Source organism: Piliocolobus tephrosceles, chromosome 7, assembly GCF_002776525.5.
Source record: "Piliocolobus tephrosceles isolate RC106 chromosome 7, ASM277652v3, whole genome shotgun sequence".
In the NCBI taxonomy this organism is placed as follows: domain Eukaryota; kingdom Metazoa; phylum Chordata; class Mammalia; order Primates; family Cercopithecidae; genus Piliocolobus; species Piliocolobus tephrosceles.
The window spans coordinates 79,750,053-79,773,528 of NC_045440.1; the positions used below are offsets into that span (position 1 = coordinate 79,750,053).

The window sequence follows — 23,476 nt, forward strand, 5'->3', positions numbered from 1 at the left end:
AACAACAACAACAACAACAACAACAACAACAACAACAACAACAACAACAAAATAGAAGCTGGCTTTGTCTCAGCGCCAGCCCCAGGACTGGTTTCCCAGCAATAGGCGCAAGGTACAGCCCTTGTCGGAAACTCCCAGCCTCACTCAGGGAGAAAAATGGGGTTTTCCGGAGACCTGTTTCCCTAGGGTTTAAAAGCGCGTCGCGTGGGAGCTTCGCTTTCACTTCTCTAGGGAGTTCAGAGCTGCAAGAGCCCAGCTACTCGCCGAACCCGGATCGTCTGCGTGAGTAACTTGGAGCGTCCAGGAGCACGGGAAGGGCGCCAGACAGACAGAGAGCTTTTGGCTGCCTCTGAGACCGGCTATAGGCTGCCACCGCTGAGCGGCGCGGAGGCTGCAGCGTTCCGTCTCCGGACAGAAAGCAGGCGTCGGGGACTGCTACTCGCAGCCTGCCAGGGGCAGCAGCAGCCCCAGGTTCAAGTGACTATGGGCCAGGATACTCAAGCGCAGCTGGCGGCCGCCCGTGGGAGAGCCAGTGCTCTCCGCAGGTCCAAAGTGCAAGGCCGGGCTATTCCCGGACTTGCCTAGGCGCAGGGGCCCCCAGCGCGTCCCGGATTGCCCCGGCGCGCCTGGCGCGCGAACTTGTGCGCAAGGGAGAAGAGTGCTTACCATGGAACATGGTCTGCGGGAGGTGGGCGTAGTCATGATGACCGCAACCGGAGCAGGAGCAAGCTCTCACCGCCCATAGTCACTCCCAGGACCCTGGTCTGCCGCGGAGTTGCCGAGTCTGCGTTGGGCAGGGTGATCTCTGAAGCTGGTTCCTCTTACCCACGCCGCGCCTGCTGTTTCATCCATCCCAGGGGGGGCGGCACACACCACGGCCTGGTTCTGCGCTTTGCCTTTTCCATAACTTCCGTAGGATCTGCCAGCAATGTACTTTCAGTTTCTACTTTGCGCTTGGTCTGCAGGTTCAATTTTTGGGATAATCAGCACGGAACCTTCATTATCCCCTCTCTCCTGGGCACCTGCTTCCCGCGCACCTGGACGAGGACCAGAGGAGGGCGCGAATTTCCAAATCACCGCAGGAGAAACCAACTGGCCTGAATCAAAGCGATTCTGGGTAAAAGACTTTCCAGATGACCTCTCAACGCCTTGGCAACGCTTGGCGACTGGGAGCTAAAACCATGAGTTGTTAATATGTGCACGGAAGCCACAAGTGTGCAAGACGCAAGCTGGGTTATTGGAAGCGGACGACACCAAGGAGGCGTTGACGCGGATGTGGTGGACGTTGCCAAGTCGTCTCTTAAAAAGAGGAAGTGAAGAATGATTAAGAGGGTCACGCCCTCTACCACTCCAACCTCTCTAATCAGTCTCTTTCTGTTCTGGCTACTGTACATGCACCTGCTCAGGTGAGACCTCAAGGAAAAATAATCCTGTGGGTCCACCTAATCTGGTAAGTGTTAGATTTGGAAAATCAAACCCCAAATTAAATAGAAGACGTGGAAACTGACAATAACATTTGACTATGACTTTCACATGCACATTTATCTGAATTGGTTAATAAACCAAACTAACCATCTTGAATGTGTGCCACTGAAATGTTAACTTTTTTCCTGGGCTTGAATTATGTAGCTTATTTGCTACATTAGTTTGGTTTCTGCTATTCTGCAGAAACCCTGCTTAGATGAAGGTGGATAATGTAAACCAGTAACGACAGCGATAATAATAACGACTATCATTTATCTAGCATTTGCTCTCTGTTAGTGTTGTGCTAAGTATTTTATGTATATCATTTCTGGTAAAACTTTGTGTGAGGCAGACCATTTTCTTATCTGCACTTTACAGATGTGGGGACTGAGACTTCCTTAAGTAACTTTCGAAAGTTCACTTAGCTAACTGAGCTTAGACACAGACTTGCTGCTTTTGGGCTGTAGAAACTCCTGCTTGGAACTCCTGTGAATAAAGTAATAATGTGCACACTGATGCCGGGAGGGAGACGACAGGACGTGTGTGGCTTTGCCCCAGTGTGGGGACTTCAGGAACGGTTCCTGGAGTTTGTGACTTCTAAATTGACACTTGAAGAGGAATGAACTTGGGGCTGATAAGGAGTATGTCATATTCTATTATAGTGTGAACAAGGAAGAGGAAAAGAGGAGGGAAGGAGAAAGGAAAAAAAAAAAAAAAAAAAAAAAAAAAGAATGGCAATGAAGTAGTGAAAACAGAGTTGCTCAAGCCTGAAACTTGGGTCTCTGATTTCCTTTTTCGTCTCATTTCCCACATCAAATCCATAGACAAGTGCTGTCTGCTCCACCTCCAAAATTAACCCTAAGTGACTATAGAGACTGTCTAAGGGATCTTCCGGCTTTCACTTTTGCCCACAACCCTTCCTTCTTCTCAGAGCAGCAGGATATCTGATTCCACTTTGTGCCCCGCCCTCTGGTCACTTCCCACTGGGTACCAGGCCCTCAGTGCCCTGGTGATCTGGGCCCTGCTGCCCTCTCTGACGTTTCCTGGCACCATGTCACTATCCTCCAGCCACACTGGCATTTCTCTTGCCGCCCAGCGGCCACTTAGTATGGTCTCTAGCCCATGGCTGGCACAGGGTGATAGAGTAAGAGAGAACAGGTGAGTGGGAATGCATGAGTGAATATGTGTGAAAGAGAAAGTGCATGAAAGCAGAAGGAAATAGAATGAAAGAGGAAGAGAAGGGGGTAAGCAAATGGAAAAGAGACAGAATGGAGTGAGAAAAGCCACATGTTTCCATTTGACTGGAACCTAGAGTGGGAGGTGGGGAGGAGGACAGACATGACACTGGAGTGAGCTTTAAAAATGATTTCTATAATGAAACACGCCTAGCTTGGGGATTTATTTATTTTAAATCCCTAACAGCAGCATTGAAGTATGTAACTATTCACAGCCTGCACCTTTTTTTTTTTTTAACTTTCCAGGAACAAAGTAAAAGAGCATCCATCAATAATTTACACAAAAGGAAATCCGTCTTCCTTTTTATCACAATCACCATAAATCCAGGCAAAATAAGGGTTGGACATACCTGAACTTTTGGGAAGCCTGAAAGGAAGTTATTCAGAGCTGCAGGAACGGCAATGTAAATGTTACACTGGATTCTGCCCCCAACTATAAAGAATCTGTCTGAAGAGAATATTCATAAAGCTTTGGGAATTATTATGGTTATATGAAATGGGCACATTCTAACAACATTAAGTAATGATTTATTTTTCTGTCTATGAGATAATTAGTGCCATTTAGAAAAAATCCAAAATGAAGTTTTAAATTAGCTTTTGATATTTTGATAAACTGAATATTATTTTTATAAGATAGATGAACAAGGACAAAATGTTTTATAATTTTTTAAAATGCTAATGTTTTATGATTAAAGAAATGGAGTGGTTACTATTATATTTGCTCATAGACTCAATGAACCAGACAAAAAAGCCTTTAAGGGGACAAAATAGTAAATACATTTTATGAATTACGATAAATAAATGTTAAAAGAGAAGACAACATTCTCAGAATGATCAATATAATGTAATAGAAGAAGTTCAAATAAAATTATATGATGTCAATTTAAAGAGAAAATTATTGAACATTAACCAATATCTTTTTAATGTTCTACAGTCTTCAGTCAGAATAGTCAATAATTATAAACTGGAAAATATTTTTTGATTAATATCTGAACTACTTTTACCCAACTTAATATGACCACTTTTTATAGTTTGTGATCTGAATTCTATCTATCATTCTATCTATGGGTAGTATGAAGTTATTTTTATTTAACCTTCCAGTAATAATATTCAACATATTTAAAATATACACACAGCCACACAGCCAAAATTATGGATATATGATCTGTGTAATTGCACAGGGCCTTGTAATTCATTTCATGCTCTGCTGTCACTGTATTGAAATACCTCATTTTTAGATAAAGGGACTCTTATTTTCATTTTGCACTGGGTTTCATAAATTCTATAACGGTCATGCACATTCATACATGTTAAGTTACACATTGTGGATAGCAGTGCATGTCTTTGAGGTGATTTCAGTTTAGTGGGAAAAACAGATGTTAAATATCTCATTTCAAAGATGAAAAATATTATTAAAAGGGAAACATGATATATTATGTGAATCAGAAGTTTAAAGTAATATAGGCCCGTTTCTATAGTTAAATGCAGATCTGTAAAGACTAATTTACCTGCCCAACAAACAAGCAGCTATGAGAAGATGACCTGTGATTTGATAAAATTTAAATCTTACCAAATGACTAATGAACGTCTATTTACATGATCATGGGTTTTTTTGCTGCATTCCTAAATAAACCATAACATAAATTTGACATAATGCAACATTCAAATTGGTAATATTTAACCTAGAATTTTACAGTTGTAGTCATAATTGGGTTATGTTTATTTTTCATTTTATATTCAACTGATATTGGGCTAGTTTTGTCAGGTTATGCTAGTTTCATAAAGTAAATTGGGAATTCTATTGTTTTCTAAAACTGTCAACTGTTTAAATATATGAAATATGTGTTTAAACATATTTGTTTCTGACAGACTTACAGGAGTTCAACAATAGAACTTACTTGATTCCATGGATGAAGCCCAGGGATAGGATGAGACTGTCAGTTTTGAGCATTACAAGTATGAAAACGAAAAAGGGTTTATTTTGAAGGCTGAATCAAAATGGCCGTGTCAGACTGTCAGAACTTTGCTGGAGATGGGTACGTTAGCATATCAGTGACGGCCAGAGCTGTGGAAATGAATTCAGATACTCAACCTGTGTGTTAGAAGACAGAAGAGAGAACTAATGCTAGCAGGAAGCTTGAGGCATGAGCAACCCTAAGAAGTTGAGAAAGGGGTGGAGAAAGGGGTGCCCATCAACAAAACAGACAAATACATAGTAGGTAGCAAAGTGGAAAAGTCAGAAGTCAGTGTCCCAGAAGGCAACGGAAAATAGAATTTCAAAATAGAGTAAGTAGCCAGTATTTCCAAATGTCACAAAGAGGTTGAATAAGATGGAGACTGAAAAGTGTGTCTGTTAAATTTGGCAGAGCAGAGATTATCCATGATCCTCATGACAGTGTAGATGCAAACAATATTCTAGTTTGCAGGGGTTGAGAGAAGAAAGAAATAAAGTAACAGAGTACAACTTTTACAAAATGTTTGGTAATAATAAAAGGGATAGGGTAATGATTTGAAAGGCATGGAATTTTTTATTTTCAATTATAAGAAACACTTGAGCATATTTATATATTAATTGATAAAATTAGGTTCTGCAGAACGGGGAAAACATGGAACCTAGAAACCCAAGATACTCCGTTGATTTGTTTTTCTTATTTTCTCTCCATTTCTCCCTCCTCTTTAATTTCTGACCCAAAATTCTATAATTCTGAACAATCAGAATCCACTCTCTATCTGGGACCTAAATTTATGTTTCTTACTGAAATGTTCCTATTGGCACTCATCTAATTCTGGATTGAGTATTGGCTTGTCTAAGAAAGAAGTCTAATATTTCCCAAATCGCCTTTCAGAGAGGGCAACTGTAGCTTTTACATAGATTGCATTATCCAATCCCTTTATATGCTAATGTTGCATTGTTGGCAATCAGGGCTTTCTTTTATATACAGTCTGGCATCGCTTAACAATATATTCTGAGAAATAAAAAATTCACCTTTGCTTACTATAACTTTTTTACTTTATAAACTTCTAATTTTTTTTCAACTTTTTGACTCTTGTCATAACATTTGACTTAAAACACGAACACATTGTACAGTTGTTCAAAATATTTTCTGTCTTTATATCCTTATTCTATATGCTTTTTCCTTACTTTTTAAACTGTTTTGTTAGAAACTAAGACACAAACACACATATTAGCTTAGGCCTACATGGTGTCAGGATCATCATCACTGTCTTCCATCTCCACATCTTGTCCCACTGGAAAATTCTTCAGGGACAATGACATGCATGAGCTGTCATTTCCTATGATAACAATGCCTCCTCCTGGAATACCTCCTGAAGGAGCTGCCCCAGGCTGTTTTACAGTTAACTTTTTTTTTTTAATAAGTGGAAGGAGTACACTCTAAAATAGTGATAAAAGTATAGTAAAAACATAAACCAATAACATAATTGTTTATTATCAAGTATCAGGTACTATACAGTACTGCATGTGCTATACTTTTATAGGACTGGCAGTGCAGTAGGTTTGTTTACGACAGCATCACCACAAACAAATGAGTAATGGGTTGTGCTAAAGTTGTTACAATAGCTACAATGTCACTAGGTGATAGGCATTGTTCAGCTCCATTATAATCTTAGGCCAATGTCCTATATGCAGTTCTTTTTTATACAATGCATGAGTGTGGTAGATTTTGGAGGGACTATGCTTTTAACCATTGCCTTTATAGAACATTAATTAGAAAAGAATACACCTACAACAAATTTCTTCATGCAAACTGAAAAAAATATAAACATATTTTGTTTAAATCACTGGATAGATTCCCTTTATATGATCCAGTTACTATATGAATATGTCAAACTGTTCTTATGAACTCTTGGAGAGCAGTTACTATCTTATTCAACCTGGAATTCTCTGTAGTCAACAGAATACCTTTCAATTTACAAATTCTACCCAAGTATGACTTGTGGAAAAGGGAGACATCAGACTGCACAAGTCTTGACTTGCTGTTATTACACAAAACCAGTATCTGAGAGAACTTGTGATAACATCCAAGAATGTTACAAAACCAGCTACTGATTGATATTGATATATCTAAAATTCTGATAAGCTTGTTAAAATTCTAATATTTAATATAGATTTAGACTTCTTTTCCTGATATGGAAGACTTCCTAATATGGAAGTCTGTCTTGTTGAAATCCTTTTACTGTTAGATTAGAAATTAATCCAAACTACCTTTCCTTCAGGCAAGCCAGGTTTGGTACAAGTCAGGTGTCTCATTGCCTTAGACTATGATTGGACTCTTAGTACATCCGTTAACTCATATAGGATGTAAAATCATTAGGTTTATTGCAACAGTAATGAAGTCATAATCTGGAAAGATATTGTATGTCCCTGAGTTTCTGGGGTATCAGTCATTGTTCTATGCCAATAATGTGTCAATTAACGGTCATCCTACAAGCCTGGAACTACCATTAATGTTTTCTCCAAATAATTTAATATATTATCTGGCAGTGACATACATATTTCAACGAGAAGAGCACAAAAATTGAAATTTTTAAGAGACGAAAACACTAAGTCATGGAGTTTCATGTGCCGGTGATTTCTTCTTCAAACCACGGAGCAGTGTGTCATCTATTTCTTGAGTAACGTTTTATTAAATGTCGGCTGTATGCTTTCATTTCCTTGTTTCTTTTTCTAACAATTCTCCCCTATGCTTTACTAAAATGTTTTTCAATTATGTGTTTCTCATTTGATGTTTTCAATTTTTTTCATTGACTGATAAAATTGTCTGATTTCAAGTATATATAAATTGTGAAATGAATAATCTAGTTACCATATGCATTACCTCACATAGTTATCATTTTTATGATAAGAACACTTACCTTCACTCTCAGCATTTTTCAAGAATATAATATATTGTTATTAACTATATCACCATATTGTACAGTAGATCTCTTGAACTTATTTATTCTGTCTAACTGAAATTCTATATACTTTGACCAACATCTCCTCTACTTCCCCCACAACCACTCCAGCCCCTGGTAACCATAATTCTTCTCCTTATTTCTAGATCAGCTCTTTTTTAGATTCTACATATGAATGAATAAGATCAGGCAGTATTTGTCCTTCTGTGCCTGGCTTATGTCATTTAACATAATGTCCTCCAGGATCATCAATTTTATTGCATACCACAGAACTGCATTCTTTTTATGGCTGGATAGTATTCCATTATGTATATACACCATATTTTTTTATTCATTCATCCACTGATGGACATTTAGATTGATTCTACATATTGGCCATTGTAAATAATGATGCTGTAAACACAGGAGTGCAGATATCTATTTGAAGTAGTGATTTCATTTCCTTTGGATGTATACCAAGTAGCAGGATTACTGGGTCATATGGTAGTTCTATTTTTATTTTGTTGAGAAACTTACACACCATTTTCCATAATGGCTGTATTAATTTACATTCCTACCAACAGTGTTCAAGTGTTGCCTTTAATTCACATCCTCTCTAAAGTTATTATCGTATGACTTTTTCATAATGAACATTCTAACAGGAGTTTGGTAATGCCTCATTGTGGTTTTAGTTTGCATTGCCCCAATGATTAGTGATGTTGAACTTTTTTTTCATATATCTGTTGATTATTTGTATGTCTTCTTTGACGAATGTCTACTCAGATCCTTTGCCCATTTTTAAATCAAGTTATTTGTTTACTTGCTATTGCGTTGTTTGCATTCCTTACATATTTTGGATATTAACCTCTTAACAGGTCTATCATTTACAAATATTTTCTTCTATTTTGTAGGTGTCTCCTCTCTCTGTTGATTGTTTTGTTGTCTGTGCAGAAGGTTTTTAGTTTGATGTAGTCCTAGTTTTTGATTTTTGCTTTTGTAGCCTGTGTTTTTGGAGTCATATCCAAAAAGTCATTGACCCGGTCCATGTCATGGAGTTTTTCTCCTATGTTTTCTTTTAATAATTTCACCGTTTTAGGTCTTACATTTAAATCTTTAATCCATTTTGAGTTAATTTTGGTATGTGATCTGAGATAAGAATCTAATTTCATTCTTCTGCATTTGGATATCTAGTTTTCCTGAAATCATTTATTTAAGAGATTGTCTTTTCCCTATTGCATGTTCTTGGCTCCTTTGTCAAAAATTAGTTGGTTATAAATGTGTGGATTTTTGCCTGGGGTTTCTATTTTGTTCCATTGTCATATGTTCTATTTTTATGCCAATACCATGATGGGTTTTACTTAATATAGCTTTGTAGTATATTTTGAAGTCAGAGAGTGTGATGCCTGTTGCTTTACTCTCTTTGCTCAAGATGGCCTTTGCTCTTTGGGGTCCTTTGCGGTTTCATACAAATTTTAGGATTTCTGTTTGTATTTCTGTAAAGAGTGTCATTAGTGACTTGACAGAGATTGTGTTGTATCTGTTGATTGTTTTTAGCAGTGTTGATATTTTAACAATGTTAATTCTTTCAACCCATAAACATTCAATATGTTCCCATTTATTTGTGTCTTCCTCAATTTATTTCATCAGTGTTTTATAGTTTTCAGTGTTGATATCTTACACCTCCTGGATTAAATTTAATCCTGAGTATTTAATTTCTTTTGTAGCTATTGTAAATGGGATTGTTTTCTTGATTTTTTTAGACTGTTTGCTGTTAGTGTATAAAAAAAATGATTTTTGTATGTTGATTTCATATCCTGTAACTTTACTGAGTTTCTTTATTAATTCCAATATATTATATGTGTATAGTTTCTATATATAAGGCCATGTCATTTGCAAAGGGAAAATTTGACTCCTTTCTTTCCAGTTTGGATCTTTCATTTCTTTCTTTTGCCTAATTGTTCTGGCTAGGACCTCCAGTCCTATATTAAATGGATGTGACAAGAATAAGCATCCTTGTCATGTTCTAGATTTAGAGAAAAACCTTTCAAGTTTTCCCCATTGAGTATAATGCTAGCTGTGGTTTTGCCATATGTGGCCTTCACTGTATTGAGGTACATTCATTTTATACCTATTTTTTAATGTATGTTGCATTTTGTCACTTTTTCTGCCTCTATTGAAATGATCATATGATTCTTGCCTTTAATTCTATTAATGTGATGTACCACAATTATTGATTTATGAATGTTGAACCATCCTTACATCCCTGGGATGAATCCTATGAGATCTTGGCAAATGACTTTTTAAAATGTACTATTGAATTTGGGTTGCTAGCATTTTGTTGAGGATTTTTTGCATCTATGTTCATCAGGGATATTTGCCTGTAGTTTTCTTTTTTTGTAGTGTCTTCGTCTGGTTTTGGTATCAGGATAATGCTGGCCTCATGAAATGAATTTGTAAGTATTCCATCCTCCTCGTTTTTTGGAACAGTTTGAAAATAATTGGTATTAGTTCTTCTTTGCATGTTTGATAGAATTCAGCAATAATGCCACCCGGTCCTGGGTTTTTATTTGGTGGGAGGCTCTTCTTTATTTCCGATTCAATCTCCTTACCTGTTTTTGATCTGTTAAGATTTTCTACTTCTTGATAATTGATAATCTTGGAAGGAGGTATGCATCACGGAATTCATTCATTTTTTCTAGGTTATCCAATTTGTTAATGTGTAATTGTTCATAATAACCTTGTATGATCCTTCGTATTCTTGTTTTATTGGTTGTAATGTCTCTTCTTTTTTATTTTGGATTTTATTTGAGTCTTCTTTTCTTTCTTACTCTCTTAAAGTTTTGCCTATTCAAAAAAATTCTGTTTATTTTTTCTAGTCTATATTTAATTTACTTTTGTTCTAGTCTTTGTTGTTTTCTTCCTTCTCCTAGCTTTGGACTTAGTTTGTTCTTCTTTTCTAGTTCCTAGAGAGACAGTGTTAGTGTATGTATTTGAGATCTTTCTTCTTTTGATGAAGGCTTTATTGCTATAAACTTCTCTCTTAAAACTGTTTTTGCTTTATTTCATAGGTTTTGGTATGTTGTGTTTTCACTTACATTTGTATCAAGACATTTTTAATATCTCTTTTAATTTTTTCATTGACCCGTTGGTTGTCCAGGAGCATGCTGCTTCATTTCCATGTATTTGTGAATTTTCCAAAGCTCCTTTTGTTACTGATTTCTAGTTTTATGCCATTGTAGTGAGAAAATAAACTTGATACAATTTTAGTATTTTAAAATGTGTTAAGACTTGTTTTCTGGCCTAACACATCATCTATCCTGAATAATATTCTATGTGTAGTAGAGAAGAATGTGTATTTTGCAGCTGTTGGTTGGAATATTATGTATACGTTTGATAGGTCCATTTGATCTACAGTATAATAGGTTAAGTCTTATTATTCCTAATTAATTTTCTATGTGAATGATCTCTATTGCTGAAAGTGGGATGTCCCTATTATTATTGTATTGCAGTCTATATCTACCTTAAGATCTACTAATACTTGCTTTATATATTTAGGTGCTCTGATATTGGGTGCATATATATTTACAGTTGTTATGTCTTCTTACTGAAAATGCCATTATATAATGCATTTTTGTCTCTTCTGTAAAGAAGAGTCATTAATATAATGACTTTCTTTGTCTCTTTTTACAGTATTTTACTTAAGGCTTATTTTATTTGATAGAAGTATAGCTACTCCTGCTCTCTTTTGGCTTCCATTTCCTTGGAATATCTTTTTGCATCGGTTTGCTTTTAGGCGAAGTGATCTTCTTGTAGACACAAAATAGTTGAGTCTTTTTTTATGCATTCAGTCACTCCATATATTTTTATTGGATAATTTAATCAACATAATTATTAATAGATAAAGATATTGCCATTTTCTAGTTGTTTTGTAGATCTTTTGTTCTTTCTTCCTTTCTTGCTGTCTTCTTTTGTGGCTAAGTGAAAACTAGCAACACGTTTTGACTCCTTGCTTGAGCATGTGTGGGTGTGTGTGTTTGTGTGTGTGTGTGTGTGTGTCTGTTTCTACTTACAGATTTTTGCTTTGTGATTGCCATGAAGGTTACAAAAAACTTCTTGTATTTATAACAGGTTATTTTAAACTCATTAAAATAAAAAAAAAAAAAACAAGAAAACCAAAAGACCTCTATGATTTTACTCCATTTCTCCCTCCACATTTTAAATTTTTGTGTTGCAATTTACATCTTTTCGTATTGCACATCCCTTAAATTCTTTTAGCTATTATTTTTAATAGTGTTATCTTTTTATCTTCATCCTAAAGATACAAATAATTTCCACACCATTTTTACAATATTAGATCATTCTCAATTTGTGTACTTTTTCCCATGAGTTTTATACTTTCAGATATTTTTGTGTTACATATCAGCATTCTTTTCTTTCTGACTGAAAAACTCTCTTTAGCATTTCTTATAAGACCATTCTGGTCTTATAATACCTTCAGCTTTTGTTCTTCTGGGAAGGTCTTTATAACGCCTATATTTCTGGACAACTTTGATAGGTGCAGTATTTTTGGTTGGCAAGTGTGTAGCAGGCTTCTTCTTTATTTATTTATTTTTTTCCTTTGTATAAATCATCCTACTCTCTACTGGCTTTTGTAAAGTTTTAATTGAGAAGTCTGCTGTTAACTCTATTGAAACTTCCTATTTATTATTTGTTTATTTTCTTTTGCTGCTTCCAAAATCCTCTCTTTGTCACTTATTTTTCATAGTTTTGACATTTGTGTTGGGGTAGTCTTATTCACATTGAATCTGATTGGAGACCTTTGATCTTTAGTGTCTAGATATTTACAACTATGTTCAGGTTTGGAAAATTTCCTGCTACTATTTCTTTAAGTAAGGTTTCTGTTTCTTTAGTTTTCTCTTTTCCTTCTTGAAGTCTAATGTCTTGAACGTTTAATGTTCTTTCGAGACTGTTCCGTAAATGCTGTAAGCTTTATTTATTTATTTGTTTATTTATTCCCTGACGGTATATTTTCAAATAACCTAATTTTGAGTTCAAAGATTCTTTTCTCTACCTGAATAATTCTGCTGTTCATGCTCTCAAGTGCACTTGTTATTTCTTTCATTGTATTTTCAGCTCCAGAATTTCTATTTGGTTTTTTTATTACTTCAATTTTTCTACCAAGTTTTTCATTTTGGTCACATGGTTTTCCTCATTTCATTGAATTGTGTTTCTGAATTTTCCTAAAGTACTCCAACTTCCTTAAAATAGTTATTTTGAATTCTTTGTCAGGTAGTTAATACATGTCCATTTATTTAGCGTCTATTACTGGCACCTTATTTTGTCTCTTTAGTGATGTATTTCATTGACTGTTTGTGATCTTTGTGGTTGTGTTTTGTAGTATGTGTATTTAAAGTAGGTACTCATCTTATTCTTTGTAGACTGGTTTTTTTGGTCGGTTTGTTTGTTTTTCTTGCAAAGCCCTGTGATAAGCATAGCACTGATGTATGCCAGAAGTTGGGGAAATTGCGACTAGCTTGCTGTTTCCAGAAGTTTGGAGTCCACTGTGGTTGGTGCAGGACTGGCATGGACTAGAAGGAGGCCAGTGCAGTGCTGGAGTAGACCAGAATTCCAATGCAGCTATGGCTGACATGTCACTGCCAGAAAACTGGAACCTGCTATGATAGGCACAATGCTGGAATGAGCTGGAAGCCCAGGGCCATTGAGGCCTGCCTGCTACAGAGGGCTGTGTGGAGCCTGGATCTCCTGACATCAGCCCAGTGGTGTGGCATAGAGATTGAATATGCCACTTAAGACTGAAGCCTTAGCCTGTGTGGTCCCACTGGTTATGAGGGAAGACAGGCCTATAAGTTAATTTCAGGGGTACAAGTCTGGAATATGGGACCCTGGGGCTCTCCCAAGTGCTGGATTTACTGTGGTGGGCCCAGTGCTGGGGTTCAAGGTAGAGTCCTGTGCTCACTTCCCTCTGTTTCCTCCAAGTGTACAGTATCTCCCTACACGCTGTGCTGCCTGGGTTTGGGGGAGGGGTGATGCAAACAATCCAAAACTGTTCTTCTTACCCTCTTCAAGGCATCTTTTCTTATTGTTGTCCCACAATCAGGAACTATGATCTCTCATCTTGCTTCCCTGGCTCTTATGAAAGTATGTTCTTATGTGAAGAGTTATTCAAATTGATGTTTCTGCAGAGGGATTATCACTGGAGAATTCTACTCTGCCATTTTGTTCCCTATCTGGATACATTATGAATAATTATAAAGCCATCCTTTAAATGGAAAATCAGCAGAAGAATGCGATTGTGGAGGCTAAGAAGTTCCACAATAGACCATCTGTTTGCAAGCTGCAGAACTAGGAAAACCAGTACTATGGCTTAGTCCAAGTCTGAAAGCCTCACAACCAGGGAAACTAATGGTGTGTACCAATCAGTACAAGGCCAAAAACTTGAGAACCTTTGGGCCACTGGTCCTGGACTCTCATTCTTGGAGTCCAAAGTCTGATGAACCTGGAGTTCTCATTTCCAAGGGCAAGAAAATAAGTCTGTCCCAGTTACAGAAGAGAGAAAGAGATAATTTGTCTTCTCTCTATTTTTTGTAACCACATAGTTTTTTTTTTTTGTTTTTTTTCTGATCTTTAATCAGCATAATGTAAAATTTTATATTTTCTGTTATTTTCATCATTTCAAAATGATATTCTGAATTATTTTCATTCTCTGAGACCTTTAAGTTTTTATCTAAATTAGGAAAAGGAGATCGTTTTGATTCTATCTCTAAACTAATAGAAACTTTTATAACTTTCCTATTCTAAAATACATTTCATGAAATTAGGGCTTTTTTTTTTTTTTTTTCCGTTTTGGCAGAGTTTCACTTTTTTTGGCCAGGCTGGAGTATGGTGGCACGATCTAGGTTCACTGCAGCCTCCCCATCCTGGGTTCAAGTGATTCTCCTGCCTCAGCCTCCTGAGTAGCTGGGATTATAGGCATCTGCCACCACGCTGGGCTACTTTTTTTTTTTTTGGTATTTTTGGTAGAGATGAGGTTTCACCATGTTGGCCAGGCTGGTCTCAAACTCCTGGCCTCAGGTAATCTACCTGCCTTGACCTCCCAAAGAGTTGAGATTACAGGCACGAGCCACTGCACTTGGCCGAAATTAGGGCTATTTACCAAACAAACATATCTGTCTATATTAAGTATTTGAGTTTTATTTTTAAGCTTTTCAGTACATATAGTTTTCCCTTTATTTGAGTGGTCTTATAACCTACAATGAGGTCTAACGGGAAAGCAAAACAAGAGCAAAAATATTGTGTGTTCAGGTGTATCGATCATTTAAGAATAAGCTAATGGTTGAAACTAGAGGTTTTTGCAGTCATTCTCCAATAATTACCAGATTTAAATCAGTGATTTAAAAATGAAATCCAAAACCAACCAAACCCCCAAAACATAAAACAATAGAATGGAAGACTTTCAACAGCCACATGGATCAGTATTAAAAGGCAAAAAAAAAAAAAAAAAAAAAAAAAAAAAAAAAAAAAAAAAAAAAAAACAAGAAAAGAAAAGAAAAAAAAAGAAAAATCCAAGGAAAACCCCAAGGGTTAAATCTAGAAAAGATCAGGAGATACCACGCAAGGCAATTTCCTGTTTGTTGTTGTTTTAATCTTGACTACAACAACTGTCGTCTTTATGACTTTAAATTTTTTATGAGTCTTTATATGCCCTGAATACCCTCAATAAATATTTGTTTTCTTGGCCTGAATTTGAATTAATACAACTTCTTCTTTTCTTCATCCTGTAGCATCTTTATTGAATATTAAACTGCAAAAGAAAATAATTGAACTTTATCACAAAACTGTTCTTGCAAGTACACTTCTTTGGAAGTTCTCTTTCAGTACTTTCCCACGGTTTTTGTGCAGCTATTTCAATATACTATATCAGGAAATGGAATTAACTGGAATTTTGATAATAAGTAGTGATTCAAACATTATGTGTTTCCCAAACATTATTGCCAAGACAATGAGTTTCTTTCTCTGAAAAAGCACCATCAAAATTTTTGCATAGCTATTTGTTCTAGCAGTGTGCATCTTTTGTTACTAGAAATAAAGACCAGGCTGGGTGCAGTGGATCATGCCTGTAATCCCAGCACTTTGGGAGGCTGAGGTGGGTGGATCACAAGGTTGGGAGTTTGAGACCACCCTGGCCAACATGGTGAAACTCCATCTCTACTAAAAATACAAAACATTAGCCGGTGTGGTGGCACGCACCTGTAATCCCAGCTACTCAGGAGGCTGAGGCAGGAGAATTGCTTGAACCTATGAGGTGGAGGTTGCAATGAGTCGAGATTATACCACTGCACTCTAGCCTGGGCAACAAAGCAAGACTCCTTCTTGAAAAAAAAAGAGAAAGAAAGAAAGAAGAAGAAAGAAAAAGAAATAAAGGCCGAATGGCAAAGACACTTAATGGTAATCAATTTTACTCTTTACTGGCCTGTAAGATTTCCTGAACAGGTTTTATCTGTTTACTACTATAAATATACCATATACACTGTCTGAAGAATCAAAGGAAATCTCATAAGGATTGCTCTGTTGTCCTGCACTTCATTGATGAGATTCATTCTTCTTTCTGGAAATAGTAAAGATTAGCTTATAAATGTGCTCAAGTCTTTCCAATCCTAAATAACTTTTCTTTTAATTCAACACACAGTTATCAAGTAATCTTATGTGCCATACAGTGTTCTAGGTACTCAAGATATATCAGTGTCCAATATCCAAAAATAATTTCTTTGAAACTGAGTTCACCTATTAGTGAAACAGCTACACAATATATAGTAAAGAATATCAGTTGTATAAAATGCTAGATAGTTATTAAGTTCTATGGGGAAAAAAAGTAGAATCAGGGTAGAGAATTTGTGTGTGAGGCGTGGAGGAAATGTTATGATTTTAAATAGGCCTTAGTGGGAAAGTGACTTTTGAGTAAAGATGTGAAAAACATGAGTGAGTGAGCCATGTGGATACAAATAAGAAGTGCCTTCTGGAGAGAGCCAAGGCAGCACTAGAGTCCTAAGGCAAGTGCCTGCCCGGAAATTTCAAGTTGTCTGCTCTCAGTTACTTTCCTTTCTCTTTCTGTTCTTACATACTGGGCTCATTCTGCATAGTTTTACACTTACTGTTTCTGCTCCTATTATTCTCCACTCCATTGCACTTTGACTTCTGTCTGCTGTGTCTGAAATCACCAATGAACTAGTTGGCCAGTTGTTTTTGATGTTACTACTTAAATAGCCATTTACAAATTATAAAACAGAAACATGCAAAATGTAAATGTTTAATAAATGGAATTAAAAATTTAAAGCAAAACTTCATATAATTTGTGACAATCATGCTGCTAATACCCTACTACATAACTGCTCTCTGCACACATAAATGTTTATGTGCAGTATGGTACCACATAACAGTATTTCGGTGAATGACAAACCACATATATGACAGTCTATCCCATGAGATTATAACACTGTATTTTTACTGTACCTTTTTTATGTTTAGATACACAAATAGTTACCATTGTGTTACAAGTTCTTACAATATTTAGTGTAATAACATGTTGAACAAATTTGTAGCCTAGGAACAATAGGATATGCTTTATATCCTAGGTGTGTAGTAGGCTCTACAGTCTAGGTTTGTGTAAGGACACTCTGTGATTGCACAATTACAAAATTGTCTAATGAAACATTTCTTAGAACAAATAGCTGTCATTTAGTGATGTATGAAGTATGTATGTATTTTCAACCCTAATGAGATAATACTGTACATATTGTTCTGCAACATGGTTTGTTTTCTGTCAATGATCTCCAATTTATATTTCAATAAGTTCTTTATCTAATATTCAAATGGTTGAATTTCCAAAATTGCTCCCAAAATGTTAGTTGCATTGGAGATCTGTTTCTGGGCCATTTCTGTGGTTATAGCTAGAAAAGTTATGAACTTGCATTCATGTTTCCAATTGTATTTTAAGAAAGAGTTTAGCTTTTTTATTTTATTTAAATAAATAACTTTACTCTTTTCACTTTCATTGACAATATTGACTTAATTACTTATTCATAATAGATTCTTATAAATAAAGTTCTTATGAAATATCAATACTGATATTACACCAAACGATGTAATTATAAGGGAAGTTTAAATGTTCTTCATAGTTATTTCTGTTCTTTGAATGCATCTGATATGGTTTGGCTGTGTCCCCACCAAAATCTTATCTTGAATTTTAATTCCCATAATCACCACATGTTGTGGGATGGACCAGGTGGAGATAATTGAATCATGGGGGCAGTTTCCCTCATTCTGTTCTTGTGATAGTGAGTTCTCACAAGATTTGATAGGTTTATAAGGGGCTTCCACCTTCGCTGGGCACTGATCCTTCTCCTTCCTGCTGCCATGTGAAGAAGGATTTGTTTGGTTCCCCTTCCGCCATGATTGTAGCTGTCCTGAGGCCTCTTCAGCCATGCTGAACTCTGAGTCAATTAAACCTCTTTGCTTTATAAATTACCCTGTCTTGTGTATGTCTTTACTAGCAGTGTGAGAATGAACTAATACAATAAATTGGTACTGGCAGAGTGGGGTGCTGCTGTAAAGATACCCAAAAATATGGAATTGACTTTTAAACTGGGTAGCAGGCAGAGATTGGAACAATTTAGAGGGTTCATAAGGAGACAGAAAGATGTGGAAAAGTTTGGAGCTTCTTAAACACTTGTTGAATGACTTTGACCAAAATGCTAATAGTGATATCGACAATGAAGTCCAGGTGAGGTGGTCTCAGATGAAGATGAGGAACTTGTTGGGAAATGGAGCAAAGCTGACTCTTGTTATGCTTTAGCAAAGAGAATGGGGACATTTTGCCCCTGCCCTAGAGATCTGTGGAACTTTGAACTTGAGAGAGACGATTTAGGGTATCTAGCAGAAGAAATTTCTGAGTGGCAAAACGTTCAAGAGGAAGCAGAGCATAAAACTTTGGAAAATTTGCCTGACAAGGCAACAGAAAAGAAAAACCCATTTTCTGGGGAGAAATTCAAGACAGCTGCAGAAATCTGCATAAGTAATAGAAGCCAAGAATGTTAATCACCAAGACAATGGGGAAAATGTCTCCAGGGCATATCAGAAACCCTCTCAGCAGCCACTTCTATCATAGGCTTTGGAGCCTAGGGGGAAAAAAATGCTTCCATGGGCTTAGGGCCCCCCTGCTATGTGAAGCCTAGGGACTTGGTGCCCTGCATCCCAGCTGCATCAGCCATGGCTAAAAGGGGCCAAGGTATAGCTCAGACCATTGCTTCAGAGGGTGCAAGCCCCAAGCCTTGGCAGCTTCCATGTGATGTTGAGCCTGTAGGTACACAAAAGTAAAGAACTGAGGTTTGGGAACCTCCACCTAGATTTCAGAGGATGTATGGAAATACCTGGATGTCCAGGCAAACATTCACTGCAGGGGCAAAGCCCTCAAGGAGAGTCCTGCCTTTCATGTCTTTATTAACTCTGTGGACATATGTACATAGGTCCATTCTAACATGTATGTATTTTTAACCCAAATGACATCATACTATAAATATTGTTCTGAACATGGTTTGTTTTCAATGATTTCCACATTTATATTTTAATAAATTCTTTAATATCCAAATGTTTAAATTTAGAAAACTGTCCCCTAAATGTTAATTCATTGGAGCTCTGGGGTTTTTTAGTTGATTACTGTATTAGCAACTACAACCTGGGCACTAGAAATGTTAAACATTTCTGGGCAATTTCTGTGGTTATAGCTAGAAAAGTTATGAGTTTGCCTTCATGTTTCCAATTGTATTTTAATTAATAGTTTAGCTTTTTTACTTAGTTTAAACTAATAACTTTATCTTTTTTATTGAAAATATTAATTACTTAATAATAAATATTTATAAATAAAGTTGCTATTAAATATCAATACTGATATTATACCAAACTGTATAACTTATAAGGGAAATTTAAATTGTCTTAATAGTTATTTGTGTTTCATGAATGCATCCTTTTAAGGACATATGTGACATCAAAATCCTGTATTCTAAAGTGACTTATAATCCAGCATTCTATTAATGGTTATTTTGCCAGTTTAATATATGATTAGACTTATTTGCTTACATTTGTTTTCTATGGTATTTTTGTAAACTTTAGATGTATAGAAAGTGGTATCACAGAAGTTTTATATGTTCAAGTTCTACCTGTTTTATACCTTCCACTCTTTTTTATCTTCTTCCAATAGGTAAATATTTTCCATAGCAGAAAATATATATCTTTTTGCTGTTATTTTATACTACCTGAATTATATATGAATGGCCCATAACTTTTAAAACAATGCCCTATGTCTAACTACTTGGTTTGGAAGTGGTCTTGCAAAAGCATTTTGGGTACATTTTAACACTTGATATCTCCGATGCATTTGGCACTTGTTCTCTCTTTCTTGGATATTTTCCTTCCTATGTTGAGCCTGAGATCACTCTCCTGATTCCAATTTTACAGACTTAATCTTGCCTTCTCATTCTTTGGATTTTCTTCCTCTGCCTGTTGACCATATTATTTCTACTTCCCAGAGTTCTGCCCTTGGCATTATCATGTGTCACTTTATCCACACCAATGGTTTTAACCACAGCATCACACTTATTGTGTACATGTTGTATTCTCAATCTAGTCATGCATGATTTCATGTTCCAACCCTATAATCCAACAGAGTACTCTAACTGAGTTTCTTATATATATCTTAGACTCAACATGCACAAAAATGTGCTCATGTTTTCTACTTCATTTTCCCCACCATATGTCCTCCCTGAGTATGAACTTTGACTATATATTTATCACCTAGACTATAGACCTGGGAATAATAAAATTAATCACTAAACCCTATTGATACCAACTACTTGCTAGTAACTCCCATTTCACCCATTCCTGCTGCCTTTGATTGGGTTATTTCTCTATTTCTTCTTGACTACAAAACCTCCTTAACAGATGTTCTAAACCGTTTAAAGTTTTTCAGTGGCTTCCTGTTTCCTGAGGTACTGTACACGTACACTCTGCTTGGAATACAAAGTTCTTCATAATTTATTCTGCCATCCTCTAATCACTTATGTGTCCTACCAGAGACAGCCTCAATTCTTTCACACTATCAAGCTTCCCAACCTCTGCACATGCTGTACTTTTAGCCTTTCCCACTCCTTGCGTGAGGTTAACTCAGGTTTTACTTCTTCAGGGACGTCCTGTGTAACATTACTCATATGGATTAGGTCTTTATTCTCTCAAGTGCTTATTGGATATAGTGCAGTTGTTTTGACAATTGTATCCCCACAATGTGGGATCTTCAAAAGCACAGACTTCCCTTTTGTTTGTGGTATCTTTTGAGTCTAGCACAGTACCTGTCTTGCCTTAAGTATTTAAGGTAAGTTTGTTGAATGAATGAGTGGCTACTTCTACTGTTACATGTCAAATTGTTATACTTTCACAGTTTCCAGAGGGCAGATACATATCTTATTTGTGGTTCTATTCTCAATTTAGTATAGTCTCTGGATATCATGGTTACTCAGTAATGGTATAATCAATATCACATTTAAATGTATTATTTCATTCTGTTATCATCAACTGGCAACTGGGATATAGATTAGAGTAACTCACTACTAAGAAATTCTAGATGTAGACTGACTCCCCCTTTTAGACATATTCAATTTAGTCATACTGTAAACAACAAATCCACTATTGTGATTCCATCATGCATATCTGAGCTCAACAGTGGTATCTACATATATGGCTATGTTCAAAAGGCAACTCTAAGTATAAGAAATAGTTCCTATCTTGTGGTATTTAATACTCCGAAATATCATACAATTTAGGTAGGGAAACACTATCAATGTAAAATAAGACTTTATTTTTAAAAATGGTCTCCAGATGGATTTAATGTTAGCTAAATATGTGTGTGTTTGTGTTTGTGTGTGTGTGTGTGTGTGTGTTTTGTTCCAGAGTGAGAAATAGATATAATAACATAGGACTGTGAGGAGGAACAAAATTTAGCTAAATATAAACTAGCTTCTTATGTTAAACATTTATTTAAACATTTCTCTTTAAATTGTATGATTAAATTGAAAAAGATTTTAATTATTAGATCAACTTTAGATTTTATTTTCTTCCTGTTTCTTCTCAAAAACAAGCAAACAAATCATTTGAAATTGAGGATACTGGCCCTAGAAAGTATTCCAGAATCACTTGTTTTTCTTTGCCATGTTCAGTTTGTGGAATTATTTGTTATAACAATATTTATGATGACTAATGGTGGTTTCTAGGCAGCATTATAAATAGAATTTTGTGTCTTAGCAGATGGAAGGTTATGTTGCATGAATTGAGTCCACAAAATATGTTCTATAAACTAGTGAAGGTGTTGGTTTTGAAGTTTATTTATATTTTAGAATTGTGAATTTAAAATATTCTAAATGTAATACAATAATAGTATTGTATTACATTTGCTGGCCTTGTCAAATGAGTTTGGAAGTTTTCCTTCCACTTCAATTTTCTGGAATAGTTTGAGAAGAATTGGTATTAGTTCTTTAAATATTTGGTAGAATATTTAAAGGGGACTTCATAACCTCACTTTCAACAATGGATAGATCATCTAGACTGAAAATCAACAAAGAAGCATTGGACTTAAACTGCACCATACACCAAATGGACCGAACTGACATTTATAGAACATGTCATCCAACAACTGCAAAATATACAATCTTCTCAGTAGTACATGAAGCATTCTTCACAGCAGATCATATGTTAGGCCATAAAATAAATTTTAATAAACTTAAGAAGATAGAGATCCTGTCAAGAATCTTTTCTGACCACAATGGTAAAAGATTAGTAATTAATGACAACAGGAAACTCATAAATTTTATAAATACATGGAAATTAAACAACATGCTTTTGAATAACCACAGAGTAAATGAAGAAATTAAAAGAGATATTTTAAAAATTATTGAGACAAAAGACAATGAAAACACAGCATACCAAAAGCTATGGGATACAGCAAAGCAGTTCTAAGAGGAAATTTTATAGCAATAAATGCCTACAGCAAAAATAAGAAAGATTCCAAAAACAAAGTAACATTACACCTCAAGAAACTAGAAAAAGTAAACCCGAAACTGATCAAAGGACAGAAATAATAAAGATAAGTGCAATAATAAATGAAGTAGAGACTAAACGCATACAAAAGATCAACAAAACAAAGAGTTGGCTTTCATAACTCAGGGCTAATGATAAGATCAATAAACCCTTAGTTAGACTATTTTTTTTTTTTTAAAAAACAGCATACTTAAATAAACAAAGTCATAAATGAAAGAAAAAGATATTGCAACTGAAACAGCAGAAATACAAATGATTGTAAGAGACTGTTATGAACAATTATATTCCAACAAATTTAATAACCCGGGAGAAATAGATAAATCCCTGGACACATATAACTTTTTTATTTTTTTATTATACTTTAAGTTCTAGGGTACATGTGCATAGCGTGCAGGTTTGTTACATATGTATACTTGTGCCATGTTGGTGTGCTGCACCCATCAACTCGTCAGCACCCATCAATTCATCATGTATATCAGGTATAACTCCCAATGCAATCCCTCCCCCCTCCCTCCCCATGATAGGCCCCCGTGTGTGATGTTCCCCTTCCCGAGTCCAAGTGATCTCATTGTTCAGTTCCCACCTCTGAGTGAGAACATGCGGTGTTTGGTTTTCTGTTCTTGTGATAGTTTGCTAAGAATGATGGTTTCCAGCTGCATCCATGTCCCTACAAAGGACGCAAACTCATCCTTTTTTATGGCTGCATAGTATTCCATGGTGTATAT

The 23,476-nt window shown here is 35.9% G+C and overlaps 1 protein-coding gene across 2 annotated transcripts in view; it reads right to left on the minus strand.

Moving 5' to 3' along the window:
* IL7 (interleukin 7) overlaps positions 1-1,277 on the minus strand; it is a 58,163-nt gene extending 56,886 nt beyond the window's left edge. For both annotated transcript variants that reach the window (XM_023227744.2, XM_023227743.2), the window contains exon 1: positions 667-1,277. In XM_023227744.2, coding sequence (XP_023083512.1) covers positions 667-676 — 10 coding nt within the window. In that variant the 5' untranslated portion in view covers positions 677-1,277. The remainder of the gene's footprint in view (positions 1-666) is intronic.
* Positions 1,278-23,476: the final 22,199 nt, after the last annotated feature.